General features: G+C 47.7%; 1 protein-coding gene across 3 annotated transcripts in view; it reads right to left on the reverse strand.

Annotated features, from left to right (window-relative positions):
* LOC139265923 (aminopeptidase Q-like) overlaps positions 1 to 14,491 on the reverse strand; it is a 352,506-nt gene that overhangs the window by 188,701 nt on the left and 149,314 nt on the right. For 2 of the 3 annotated variants that reach the window (XM_070883528.1, XM_070883519.1), the window contains exon 5: positions 13,417 to 13,571. In XM_070883528.1, coding sequence (XP_070739629.1) covers positions 13,417 to 13,571 — 155 coding nt within the window. The remainder of the gene's footprint in view (positions 1 to 13,416; positions 13,572 to 14,491) is intronic. The other variant, XM_070883537.1, reaches the window with a different exon arrangement.

A 14,491-nucleotide genomic window follows, 5' to 3' on the forward strand; every position in this document is an offset into this window, starting at 1 on the left:
GGAACATGGAGAGTCTGCTAAAATTGATTCCGCGCACTGTGGTTTTCCAGGACGACATACTGGTCACAGGTCAGGACACCGTCGAACACTTGAAGAACCTGGAAGAGGTTCTAAGTTGGCTAGATCATGTGGAACTCAGGTTGAAATGCTCAAAGTGTGTTTTCCTGGAACCAGAGGTCGAGTTCTTAGGGAGAAGAATCGCGGCAGACGGCATCAGACCCACCGACGCCAAGACGGAGCCCATCAAGAACACGTTGAGACCACAGAACGTGACGGAGCTGCGGTCGTTCCTGGGACTCCTCAACTATTCCGGTAATTTCCTACCCGGGTTAAGCACCTTGCTAGAACCCCTACATGTGCTGCTGCGCAAGGGAAATGACTGGGTATGGAGGAAATTACAAGAGATTGCTTTTGAGAAAGTCAGAAATCTGTTATGTTCCAACAAACTGCTTGTTCTGTATAACCCATGTAAACGTTTAGTGCTAGCTTGCGATGCGACTTCATACGGGGTCGGGTGTGTGTTACAACAAGCAAACGAATCGGGAACATTGCAACCGGTCGCCTATGCGTCCAGGAGTTTGTCCAAGGCCAAAAGGGCCTACAGCATGATTGAAAAAGAAGCTCTGGCATGCGTTTATGGGGTAAAAATAATGCACCAGTATCTGTTTAGTCTCAAGTTTGAGTAAGAAACTGACCCTAAGCCACTCATATCGCTATTCTCAGAGAGCAAAGGGATTAACACCAATGCCTCTGCCCGCATCCAAAGATGGGTGCTCATGCTGTCTGCATACAACTATGTAATCTGCCACAGACCAGGCACAGAGAACTGCTCTGATGCTCTCAGTCGCCCACCACCGGTGTGGAAATGGCACAGCCTGCAGATTTGCTCGTGGTGATGGATGCATTCGAAAATGAAAAGTCACCCGTTATGGCCCGTCAGATCAGGACCTGGACCAGCCAGGATCCTTTACTTGTAAAAAACTGTGTCCTTCATGGGAGCTGGTCCAACGTTCCAACGGAGATGCATGAAGAGATCAAGCCATTCCAGCGCCGCAAAGACGAAATGTCCATACAGGCAGACTGTCTTTTGTGGGGCAATCACAAAGGCAGGGAAACGTTCATACGCGACCCACACAGTACCCACTCAGGCACAGTAATGATGAAAGCTATAGCCAGATCCCATGTGTGGTGGCCCGGCATCGACTCAGATTTAGAGTCATGCATGCACCAGTGCAACACTTACTCTCAACTGAGCAATGCACCCAGAGAGGCACCGCTATGTTTGTGGTCATGGCCCTCCAAACCGTGGCCTAGGATCCATGTTGACTTTGCGGGACCGTTTCTAGGCAAAATGTTTTTGGTTGTTGTGGATGCTTATTCAAAATGGATTGAATGTGTAATAATGTCTGGAAGCACGTCCACTGCCACCATCGAAAGCCTATGAGCCTTGTTCGCCACGCACGGCCTGCCTGATGTCCTTGTCAGCGACAATGGGCCGCGCTTCACCAGTGCTGAATTTAAGGATTTCATGACCCGCAGTGGGATCAAGCACATCACATATGCTCCATTCAAGCCTACATCCAACGGCCAGGCAGAACGGGCAGTCCAAACCATCAAGCAAAGCTTGAAATGTGTGTCGGAAGGCTCCCTGCAGATCCGCCTGTCCCGAGTCCTGCTCAGCTACCGCACCAGACCCCACTCGCTCACCGGGGTTCCCCCAGCTGAACTGCTCATGAAAAGGGCACTCAAAACAAGGCTCTCTCTTGTCCACCCTGATATCCATGATGGCGTCGAGGGCAGGCATCATCAACAAAGCATTTACCATGATTGCGCAAACTTGTCACGCGATATTGAAGTCAATGACCCTGTATTTGTATTCAACTATGGACATTTTCCAAATGGCTTGCTGGCACCGTCATATCCAAAGAAGGGAGTCGGGTGTTTCACTCTGGAGTTTGAATAAAGGAGCTAAGGTCACATTTACTCATTGTCTACAGTACTCAGTTGCATCACTTTATTATGAGCTTAACAATATGCTTTATTAAGTGCTTTGTTAACCTGTCCTGCCACCTTCAAAGATTTGTGCATAAGCACCCCCAGGTCTCTCTGTTTTGCAGCCCCTTTAAAATTGTACGATTTAGTATGGTCTCTCCTCTTTTGCCCTACCAAAATGTATCACCTCATACTTTTCTGTATTGAACTTTATTTACCATGTGTCCGTGCATTCCACCTGCCTGCCATTGCCCTCTTGAAGTTTATTACTATCTTTCTCACTGTTTACAATACTTCCAAGTCCAAGTCCAAGTCATTAATGTATATCAAAAACTGCACTGGTCCTAGTACTGAAACTTCAAGAATGCCACTGTATACTTCCCTCCAATCCGAAAAACAGCCATTCACCACAACTCTGTTTTCTATCCCTCAACCAATTTTGTATCCATGCTGCAACTGCCCTGTTCATTCCATGGGGTTCAATTTTGCTAACAAGCCTAATATATGGTATTTTATCAAACGCCTTTCTGAAGTCCAGATGCGCAACACCAACAGCACAGCACTCATCCACCTTCGCTGCTACCTCAGCAAATGACTCAAACTATTTAGTCAAACATGATTTGTCCTGATCACATCTGTGCTCATTCTCCTTTATTAGTTCATGCTTGTTTAAGGAGCTGTTAATTTTCTCCCAGATTATTGTTTCAAAAAGCCTCCCCAGCACCGATGTTAAACTGTCTGGCCTGTAATAGTTTTATCCTTCCCTCCTTTTTTGAACCAGGGTGTAACATTTGCAATCCTCCAGCCCTTTGGCACCACCCTGTATCTAAGACAGATCGGAAGATTGTGGCCACCACATCCACACTTTCTACCCTTATTTCCCTCAGAAACCTAGAATGCTTCCCATCTGGACCAGGTGACTTATCCATTTTAAATGTCGCCAGCCTTTCTAGTACCACCTATTTATCTATTTTTATCTCATCCAGTATCCTAGCAACCTGTTCATTTACCATAGCTTTGGCAAAGCCCACGGGGCCAAAATTTCCTCCTTCCTTAAGGCCCGTTACTGCCTCTAAGAGGTGGTAATGGGGCGGTGTGTCCTTTCCGTCCGGGGGCAGGCGGATGGTCTGACCCAGGCCGGGGGTGGCCAATACAGGTTTAAACCGCCCCCTGTGTTTCTGCCCTGCTCAGCGCTCCAACCCGTTGTCGGGCACTCACCGACCCCTTTCCGCCCTGCGAGGGAAATTGCCCCACGGGAGCGGTGCCTCCGCCAGTCAGTGCCCCCGACAGCTTCTCCTGGCGGGAACCTGCCAGTGGCTGGGCAGTGGGTCCACCCTATTTTAATTTCTGGCCGGCTCTGCAGTCGGCTCGACAATGGCGGCCACGGGTTCGACCATGCCGCCAAAAGGCAGGCATCCCCTCTTGAGTATCCTCCCTGGTGGGCCAGTGGGCTCGATGTAGGCCTCACGGTGTCCCTCCCTTTAATGGCCGTTGATACGCATTAGCACGACGCGGCACATGCTCAGCGCTGTGCTGATGACAACTTCCGCCTTCCACCCCGCTCTTGACTCATTTCCGTCCTTCTGCCACCCCAAAAACTGGCCAATGATTTTTTTAAAGAAGGCAATTTCCCTCTATTCTCCGCCCCATCGATTTGGGCAATAATTTATCACATAATTTGAATTATTTGCCCCAAACAGGACGGAGGGCCATTTCAACCCCCTCTTGTTTGGTAAACACCAGTGCAAACTATTAATTTAGTACCTCAGCCATGCCTTCGGCCTCCACCAATGGCTCTCCATTTTGCTCTCTAATCGGCCCTATCACTCCTCCAACAACCTTTTCACTGCTATTATGCCTGTAGAAGCCTTTTGGATTTCCATTTATGTTAGCCGCCAATCTACTCTTGTACTGTCTCTTTTCTCCTCTTATTTCCTTTTTCACTTCTCCTCTGTACTTTTTATATTCAGCTTGATTCTCCCTTGAATTATCAGACAACTTTTTCTGCTTCATTCTACTCTCCAACTCCTTCGTCAGCCAGGGAGCTGTGGCTTTGGTTTATCCTCCCTTGCCCCCTTGTAGGAATGTACTTGCACTTTCGACGAACCATCTCCTCTTTAAAGGCCGCCCATTGCTCCATTACATTTTTGCCTGCCAGTCTTTGACTCTAATTTACTTGGGCCAGATCCCTCGCCGATTAGCTGAAATTATACCTCCTCCAGTTAAGTATTTTTATTCTCGTTTGCTCCTTGTCATTCTCCATAACTAATCTAAACCTTACAATACTATGATCATTATTCCCGAGATGCTCTCCAACTGTGGCATTCTCCACTTAACCCACTTCACTCCCTTGGACTAGATCCAGCAATGTTTCCTTCCTCATTTCGCAATAAACATTCTGATAAAGAAAATTCTCCTGAACACACTTCAGTAATTCCTCATCTTTTCTGCCCTTAATACAATCACTGCCCCATTCAATATTGTTGTAGTTAAAGTGTCTCATTTTCACTATTCTATAGTTCTTGCACCTCTCAGTAATTTTGTTGCAAATCTGCTCCTCCATCTCTTTCCCACTATTTGGTGGCCTATAAAATAAATCAAGTAGCATAATGGCTCCTTTATTGTTTCTTAACTCCAGCCAAATAGATATCTTTGATCCTCCATTCTCTCTTTCTAGCACTGTAATATTTTCCTTAATTGAAACTGCTACTGTTGTGTATGGAGAAAAAGTCAGACTGAACACTGTGAGCTCAAAGTAAAGTGTGACCTTAGTCTTTTATTGCAGGACTCCAGAGTGCCTCTCCAACCTGTGAAGCCTCCTTAAATACCTGTGCTCCCAAGGGATTTTGGAATCCCTTGTGACACCAGGGGATGAGCCCTCTGGTGGCTATACAGAGTAAATACAAGTTTACATATATAACAACACTCCCCCCAAAGTCAATAGTGTAACTATTTACTATGTGAGTCGATCTGGGTCCCTTCTTGCCCTGGTTGATCTTCTCGGTGTGAAAGCTGATGTTGTTGAATCATTTGTTGGGCCCTTGCTGGGCAGCTGTGCAGCGGCTTTGCTGGGCTGCCTAGTGTGTTGGGCCCTGCTGGCCTGCTGTGGATGATGGGTTCTGCTTCGTGGTCAACCGTGGTGCCGGTTGCCACTGGTGTGTATGTTGGGGGATCAAAAAAGGTAGGGTCCAAGGTGGGTTGCTCAGGATAGTCCGTGAATCTGAGTTTGATTTGGTCCAAGTGTTTCCGGTGAATGAGTCCATTTGAAAGTTTGACCCGAAACACCCTGCTCCCCTCTATGGCCATGACAGTGCCGGGAAGCCACTTGGGACCTTGTCCATAATTTAATACAAATACAGGATCATTGATTTCAATCTCGCGTGACACATTTGTGCTATCATGGTATGCACTTTGTTGAAGCCGCCTGCTCTCTAGCTGTTCATGTAGTTCAGGGTGAACTGACGAGAGCCTTGTCTTAAGTGCACTTTTCATGAGCAGTTCAGCAGGTGGATCACAGTGAGTGAGTGGGGTCTCGTGCGGTAGCTAAGCGGAAGTCGGGATAGGCGAGTCTGCAGTGAGCCTTCAGTTATCCTCTTCAAGCCTTGCTTGATGGTTTGCACTGCTCTCTCTGCCTGACCATTGGACGCTGGTTTAAACGGGGCAGATGTGACATATTTGATCCTGTTACAGGTCATGAATTCTTTGACTCAGCACTGGTAAAACATGGCCCATTGTTCGCTCACCAGGACATCGGGTCGGCCGTGTGTGGCAAACATGGTCCACAGGCTTTCAGTAGTGGCTGCGGACGCGCTAGCCGACATTATCTCACATTCAATCCACTTGGCGTATACATCTACAACCACAAGGAACATTTTACCCAAGAACGGGCCTGCATAGTCGACGTGTACCCTAGACCACAGTTTGGAGGGCCAAGACCATAAACTTAGCGGCGCCTCCCTGGGTGCATTGTTTAACTGCGAGCATGTACTACATCTGGGAAAGCAGGACTCTATGTCCACATCGATACCGGGCCAACACACATGAGATCTGGCTATCGCTTTCATCATTACGATGCCTGGGTGGGTACTGTGGAGGTCATTGATGAAGGTATCTCTGCCCTTCTTGGGGACCATTACTCGATTGTCACACAGAAGGCAGTCTGCCTGTATAGACATTTCATCTTTGTGCCACTAGAACGGCTTTATCTCTTCCTGCATTTCCATTGGGACACTGGACCAGCTCCCATGAAGTACACAGCTTTTGACTAGAGATAATAAGGGGTCCTGGCTTGTCCAGGTTTTGATCTGCCGGGCAGTGACGGGTGATTTCTCACTCTCAAATGCTTCCATAGCCATGGCTAGATCAGCGGGTTGCGCCATTTCCACTCCCGTGGTGGGCAATCCCAGTCCACTGAGAGCATCGGTGCAGTTTTCTGTGCCTGGCCTGTGGCGGATGGCATAGTTGTATGCGGACAATGTGAGCGCCCATCTTTGGATGCGGGCCGATGCGTTGGTATTTATCCCTTTACTCTCGGAGAACAGGGATATAAGTGGCTTATGGTCAGTTTCCAATTCGAATTTTAGCCCAAACAGGTATTGATGCATTTTCTTTACTCCATAGACACACGTTAATGCTTCTTTCTCAATCATGCTGTAGGCTCTCTCAGCCTTAGACAGACTCCTGGATGCATAAGCAACCGGTTGCAGTTTCCCGAAATCATTAGTTTGTTGCAATACACACCTGACGCCATGTGACGATGCATCACATGCTAGTACCAAACGCTTACATGGATCATACAACACAAGCAATTTGTTTGAGCATAACAATTTTCTCGCTTTTACGAAGGCATTTTCTTGGCTTTTGCCCCAAACCCATTCGTCCCCTTTTCGTAGTAAGACATGCAGTGGTTCTAACAGTGTGCTGAGACCCGGTAAGAAGTTACCAAAGTAGTTCAGGAGTCCCAGAAATGACCGCAGCTCCATCACGTTCTGTGGCCTTGGTGCGTTCTCGATTGCCTCCGTCTTCGCGTTGGTGGGCCTGATGCCGTCTGCCATAATCCTCCTTCCCAGGAACTCCACTTCAGGCACCAGGAAAACACACTTCGAGCATTTTAACCTGAGCCCCACGCGGTTGAGTCGACTAAGAACCTCCTCCAGGTTCTGCAGATGCTCGACTGTGTTCTGACCTGTGACCAACATGTCGTCCTGGAAGACCACGGTGTGCGGAACCGACTTCAGTAAGCTTTCCATGTTTTTCTGGAATATCGCCGCCGCCGATCGGATTCCAAATGAGCATCTGTTATAAACAAAAAGACCTTTGTGTGTGTTGATGCAGGTGAGGGTCTTCGATGATTCCTCCAGTTCCTGCGTCATGTAGGCTGAAGTCAGATCCAGCTTCGTGAACGTCTTTCCTCCCGCCAGCGTTGCAAAGAGGTCGTCAGCTTTTGGTAGTGGGTATTGGTCCTGCAGGGAGAAACGATTGATAGTTACTTTGTAATCGCCACTGATTCTGACGGTGCCATCTCCTTTGAGGACTGGGATGATAGGACTGGCCCACTCGTTGAACTCGATTGGTGAAATGATGCCCTCTCTTTGCAGCCGGTCTAGCTCGATCTCTACCCTTTCTCTCATCACGTACGGTACTGCTCTCGCCTAGTGATGGATGGGTTGCGATCCTGGAATTAGGTGGATCTGCACTTTTGCTCCTTGGAATTTCCCGTTGCCTGGTTTGAACAGCGAAGGAAATTTGTTTAAGACCTGAGCACACGAAGTGTCATCAGCGGGTGATAGCGCTTGGATATCATCCCAGTTCCAGCGTATCTTTCCCAGCCAGCTCCTGCCGAGCAGCGTGGGACCATCGCCCGGTACTACCCAGAGTGGTAGCTTGTGCACCACTCCATCGTAGGAGACCTTTATGGTAGCACTGCCGATTACAGGAATCAGATCTTTCTTGTAAGTTCTTAGTTTCGTGCAAACTGGAGTTAAGACTGGCCTTGAGGCCTTGTTGCACCACAACCTTTCGAAAGTCTTTTTGCCCATGATGGATTGGCTCACGCCCGTGTCCAGCTCCATTGACACCAGGAGTCCATTTAGTTCAACATTCAGCATTATCGGGGGACAATTCATGGTGATTGTATGCACCACATGTACCTCTGACTCCTCGATCTGAGGCTCTGGTTCGTCGTGATCCTCTGTAGATCTGTCCTCCTTTGCAACATGATGGTTTGCAAATTTAACAGGCTTTGCAGCTCGTCTGCACACTCGTTGCAGGTGTCCCATTGTTCCACGGCCCTTGCAAACGTACTCTTTCAATCGGCATGCATGGAAACAATGATCACCTCCGCAGCACCAACATGGCCTTGCATTCATCACCCTTGATGGTGGACTCTGAGACATCTGCAGAAGTGTAGCTGCAGGTATGTGTGACCTGTCTTGTACGTTACGATTCGAAAACAACATCACTTTGTTCACAGTACTTGTAGCAGCACTTGTGTGCTGAGAGATTTGCTTCGTATTGTCACTGGTGGCAATGAACGCCTGGACTATCGCAATGGCCTTACTCAAGGTTGGGGTCTCTACAGTCAAATGTTTGTGGAGTATGGTTTCGTGACCAATGCCAAATACGAAAAAGTCTCTGAGCATGTGCTCCAAATGTCCTTCAAATTCGCAATGTCCTGCAAGGCTTCTTAGCTCGGCGACATAATTTGCCACTTCCTGGCCTTCAGACCTTTTGTAGATGTAGAACCAGTACCTCGCCATCAGAACGCTTTCCTTCGGGTTCAAATGCTCTCGAACCAGTGTGCACAAATCATCGTACGATTTCTCCATGGGTTTCGCTGGAGAGAGCAGATTCTTCATGAGGCCATACGTTGGTGCCCCACAGACAGTGAGGAGGATCGCTCTACGTTTGGCAGTGTTCTCTTCCCCATCTAGCTCATTGGCCACGAAGTATTGGTCGAGTCACTTCACAAAAGTTTCCCAATCATCTCCCTCCAAGAATTTCTCCAGGATGCCCACTGTTCTCTGCATCTTTGGGTTCGAATTTCTATATCTCGTCGCCAGTTGTAGTGTATAGAGAAAGAATCAGACTGAACACTGTGAGCTCAAAGTAAAGTATGACCTTAGTCTTTTATTGCAGGTCTCCAGACTGCCTCTCCAACCTGTGAATCCTCCTTAAATACCTGTGCTCCCAAGGGATTATGGGATCCTTTGGGACTCCAGGGGATTAGCCCTCTGGTAGCTGTACAGAGTAAATACAAGTTTACATATATAACAGCTACCCCTCCTTTTTATCCTTCCCTATCTTTCCTGAATAAGAAAATTAAGCATCTAATCCTCCTCTTTTTTGAGCCAGCTTTCCATTATCACCACTACAGCATGTTCCCATGTGGTTAATTGAGTCTTCGCCTCACCAACCTCACCAACCTTATTAACCACTCCAAACCTAACTTAGACCGTGGGCCGAAATTGGCCACTGACAGAAACACGGTGCCCCTACCCTGTTCCAGTTGTTTTTGTACCGGCGCGGTGGATGCAAAATTCCGCTCTTTGACGGTTCTTTTTCAGCGGACTGGAAGTCAGTCATTATGCAAATTACACAGTCATGGCACCCATCCTACCCCCTCCTCTGGTGCTCGTCATTTGTAAGTTCTGTCATATTTTGCAGAACTTGAGGCCAACCCTGATGAAGCAGAAGAAGATTCAGATGAGGATGAGCCTGAAGAGGAGAACATCTTCCAAACCTACTTTCCAGACCAAGAACATGGGGGTAAGGGGGAGGGGGAGTGGGAATGGGTGGACGAAGCCTCCACTATTTTACTGACTTTGGAGGAGGTGCAGGTGCCGCCCATTGAGGTGCTTGCCCCTTCCCTGACTAGTGGTTTGAGTGTTGGTGCGACATTCCATGGTTTCCCACCATCTGAGCCAGGGGATTCCAGTGGGGTGCAGCGAGGAACACCCAGGGCCCCACCGTCCCGTCCCAGGCTGCAGGTCCCTGTGGTGGGGTGCAGCGAGGCACACCCAGGTCCCTACTTCCGAGGCTGCTGGTCCCTGTGGTGTGGTGCAGTAAGGCACACCCAGGGCCCCAGTGTCAGAGGCTGCGGGTCCCAGTGGGATGCAGCGAGCCACACCCAGGGTGAGGAGGGGAAGGAGAGCTCGATAATGCTCTCCTGAGGTGCAGGATCTGACAGATGTGGTTCAGATGATGGCAATGAGTGCCGAGAGCATTGACCTTACACAATCACACCTGGACACCTGGGTGGGTGATGAGATATCGGGACTGTCGGGAAAAGTAATACTCTCACGAGAAATGGATACACTGTCCGGGAACATGAGGGAGGGAATATCTCAGTCAGCTGAAACCATGTTGGTGCACATGAGGGAGGGAATGTTGCAGGTAGCTGATGCGCTGTCAGTGAACATGAGGGAGGGAATGTCGTAGGTAGTTCAAACACTCTCAGTGAACATGAGGGAGGGAATGCTGCAGGTAATTGACAAACTTTTCCTCAACACGAGGGAGGACATGTCACAGGTAGGTGAGACACTGTCGGCAAACATGAGCGGAGGGAATGTTGGATGTAGTTGAGACACTGTCAGGGCACAAGAGGGAGGGAATTTTGGAGTTAGCTACTGCAATAAGGAAACACCCAGACCCCGCGCCCATTGACAGAATCAACTGCCACTCCCACTCCAATCCCCAGACCAGCCTCTGAACAGCCCCAAGCCGGGCCCTCCACATTGCTGCCTGCCCCCGCCCCCCGAACCCCCCCATCAACAGGTGTGCATTACTCAAGATGTTAGAATAAGCTTGGTAACAACCCGAGAAACGCGGGCAGGGTTGGTGGAATCACCAAGACTAAGCACAGCGGGCGGACTTAGAATAAGGTGGAGGAGAGATGGGTGCAGCCTTTCTTTGCTGCTGTTATTGTTGTTGTTATTATTATTGTTGTTCCTGTTGTTCTCAAATTAAAAGTTTTTTGTAAGTTATGTAAATTTACAAGTTTAAAAGTTAATAAGTGATCTTAAAGATTTTAAGTGATCTTAGAGTTTGTAAGTGATCTTAAGTGAAAACTTTATAGTTTGATACAAGAATATATTTATTAAAGTTAAATTAAGTACAAACAAATATTTGTTAAAATTTAGAATAAAGTAGATTTTAAATTATAACCAAATCATTTATATTATTTGTTCCATTATTAACACAACGTTTGGAACTCAAGAAGAATCATTTCCATTACTTGTTTGATTATTTACACAATTTTTGAAGTAAACATGAATCATTTCCATCATTTGTTCCGTTAACACAACACAACATTACTGAACAGGTCCAAACAGTAAACACGGTCCATTTGGAATAGTTGCCACTGAGCCTTCAGGCAGCAAAGCGTTCACGGATAAGCTGCTGGCGCAAGGCTCGAGCGATCGTTAAAGGGGCATGACGGCCCGCCCTCCTCCGCCACCATGATCCGGGTTCCGGTAGTTGCATGACTTCCTCGTCCTTGTCCTCATCATCATCATCTGCATCTTCCTCATCATCAGCCACTCTCACCTCAGGTAGGTCTTCTAATACCATCTGCTGCTGCATTCTGATGGCTAAGTTATGCAACATGCAGCAGACAACAGTGAACAGACTGACAATCTCAGAGCAGTATTGAAAGTAGCCTCCGGAATGTTCCAGGCTTCAGAAATGTTGTTTCAAGATGCCAATGGACCTCTCTATCATGCTCCGCGTCGCAATGTGTGACATGCTTTATTCCCGGTCAGCTTCCGTCCCGGTTACGCATAGGGGTGTCATGAGCCAGATGTCAAGGCCGTACCCTTTGTCTCCCAGTAGCCAGCTCTGCCCTTCTAGCTACTGCTGAAACATGGCAGATATAATGCTCTCGTGTAGGATGAATGCATCATGGGTGCTCCCAGGGTATCTTGCATCAACTGACACAATGTGATGCATGTCGTCACACACAATTTGCACATTAATGGAGTGGAAGCCTTTTCTGTTTATGTACGTCTCAGAATCCTCCAAAGGTGCTCGCAAGTGATTTGGGTACAATCATTGCAGCCCTGTACCTTGGGGAAGCCAGCAATCCTGGAGAAGCCCACAGCCCTGTCATGCATTGCCTGGGTGGTCATGTGGAACTTTATGTAGCCATTCCTTTGGGCATATAGTGCAGCAGTCACCTGCCGAATGCAGACATGTGTTGCATGTTGAGAAATGGTGCACACATCCCCAGGTGTAGCTTGGAAGGATCCGGATGCATAGAATGAAAGTGCAGCTGTAATCTTCACTTCAACTGAGAAAGCAGTCCTCCTGATGCTTCTAGGTTGCAGATCTGCTTTCACCAACTCATAGATCTCAGTTACAACTTCTTTGCGGAAACGCAGCCTTCTGACACACTCTGCATCACTCAGGTGCAGGTACGAATGCCTGTCTCAATAAACCCGACATGGGTAAGGCCTCCTGCCCAACACCCTACGGGCTCTGCAGTTCCTCAGGCGATGATGTCCAATCAGTTGTCTCCTCTGCAGCACTATGATGCAGAAGGCTTGCACAAGGTATGGCATGGTCAGTATTGCCCCCATGCTTGAATCTTACCTTTGCAAGAAGCTCAAAACAGCAGCCAGACAGGACAAGATTCTTTGTTCTCTCTCCCCACATGTCTGTATGGACCACACCCAGGTATGAGCAGGCGCAGTGATCGGGAACCTCTCCAACCCCCCGGGCTACATCTGATGTGTAGTGCAGTCTTGTGATGCCTTCCGATCACCATCCACAGCGGTCCCCCCCCCACCCCACCCTGGGCTTCTTTTGCAGCCGAGCCCCGAGTCCGTGTCCGGGCGCAGGACCGATTCTGCCGGCCGATGTCTGACCCTCAAGCCCGGTTTACAGATATTCGATGGTGGCGTGTCAGTTGAAAGAATATGAAAAGTTGCAGAATTCCATCAAACTTCCATTTACGGCGTTATAAGGTTAAAAAAAATAATCTTTATTAAGTCTTCTTGACTCCTTCCAAAACTTAATTGAAAAACAATGGCGTCTTTCTGCGCTGAATTTTCAATGTGCACTGCTTTTTCTTAACTCACCGGAAGGTTTTTCGGGAGTGGTCACATACTCTAAACTAGGAGAAATTTTTTGGGGGCAAACTTCCATAATTTGCAAAAACTGGCGAAGACATCGGGTTATGCCCCCACGACACAAAAAAAACTAACCTAAAAAAAATCGTAACTAACTGAGTTATACTGCCGCAGATTCCTTGGGGAAACTTTAATTTTTTACTTACGCCAAAAAAAGCTGTGCGCCAAAGAAACGGCACAAATCACTGGGGAAAATTGAGCCCATAATGTGCCCAGAACAATTCTCTGCACCAGCCCTAACTCCCAACAGAAATGATTACAACAACTAATTTGTGAAAACATTGTGCAAACGTGCCTGGTGAGCCAGCTCATGTGCAATCGTGACAGCTACAGTTACTTTTTTATCAGTTAATTTCTCCTTTGGCTGACATAACAGTGAATCCTTTCTGAAGATCAGCAGACCCCAGTTTTCCATTGCACTTGCTTCAAAGTAAGGCAATGCTACTATATCTAAAAGGATAAGAACACAATAAGTTAGTTGCAATGCAAAATCATGTAATAAATGATAGCGCACAATTGCCTTGCAATTGTTTGATGCCACGCTCACATTACAGGTGTAAAACTGACGTCAAAGCATCCAATTTGGTGGGAGGCATGGGATGTATATTCTGCCAGTTTGGTAAAGGCAGAAAAAGAAGTGTCCAGGGCCCAAACCTGAAAGAAGCATTAGGCTCTTTGCATATGCGCTGGGCTGTCTGTGTTCAGGGAAATGTGGTCTGCATGCGGCCTATCCAGTACAGGCCGCCATCGAAAAGGTAAGTTTGTTAGAAAAGATTTATCTAACTGTGGAACCGGGAGGAGCAGGAGTGCTCCTCTTAACTCCACTACAGTACCAAAGACTGTTGCCAGCACCCACTCGACTCCCTCCTCCCAATCACTAACCTCCCTCTCCTAATCAGCCTCCTCCAATATTGGGTGTGGCTCGGGCCTACCCGTTCCAGCGCATGATCATTCCTTGTGCCCAGTTTGCACCAGCAAACCAATTTCTTGGCTAATATCCTCAAACAAGTAGTTGAGTTAAACAATTAGTATAGAAGATTAAGGAGTGGTCGAGTTGAGTTGCTTCAGATTAAATGAGTTGATGTAGAGAAACTATTTCCTTCAATGGCAATGAAAATTGGGAGAGATGTGAAACAGACGGCTGATTCTCTAATGGCATTTTACACTGTGGCCAAAGTCAAAATTATTCCTAATCGCATAGTGTGGGGCTGGAGTCACATTGTAAGCCAGATTGGGCAGGGGTAGCATATCCCTTCCTGTCGGACATTGGTGAATCAGTTGGATTTTTACGACTATCCAGCAGTTTTCATTGTCATTTTCTGGTACTGGCCCACAAATTACGAGATTTGTTGGATGCAATTTCCCAACTT

Source organism: Pristiophorus japonicus, chromosome 1 (genome assembly GCF_044704955.1).
Source record: "Pristiophorus japonicus isolate sPriJap1 chromosome 1, sPriJap1.hap1, whole genome shotgun sequence".
Classification (NCBI taxonomy): domain Eukaryota; kingdom Metazoa; phylum Chordata; class Chondrichthyes; family Pristiophoridae; genus Pristiophorus; species Pristiophorus japonicus.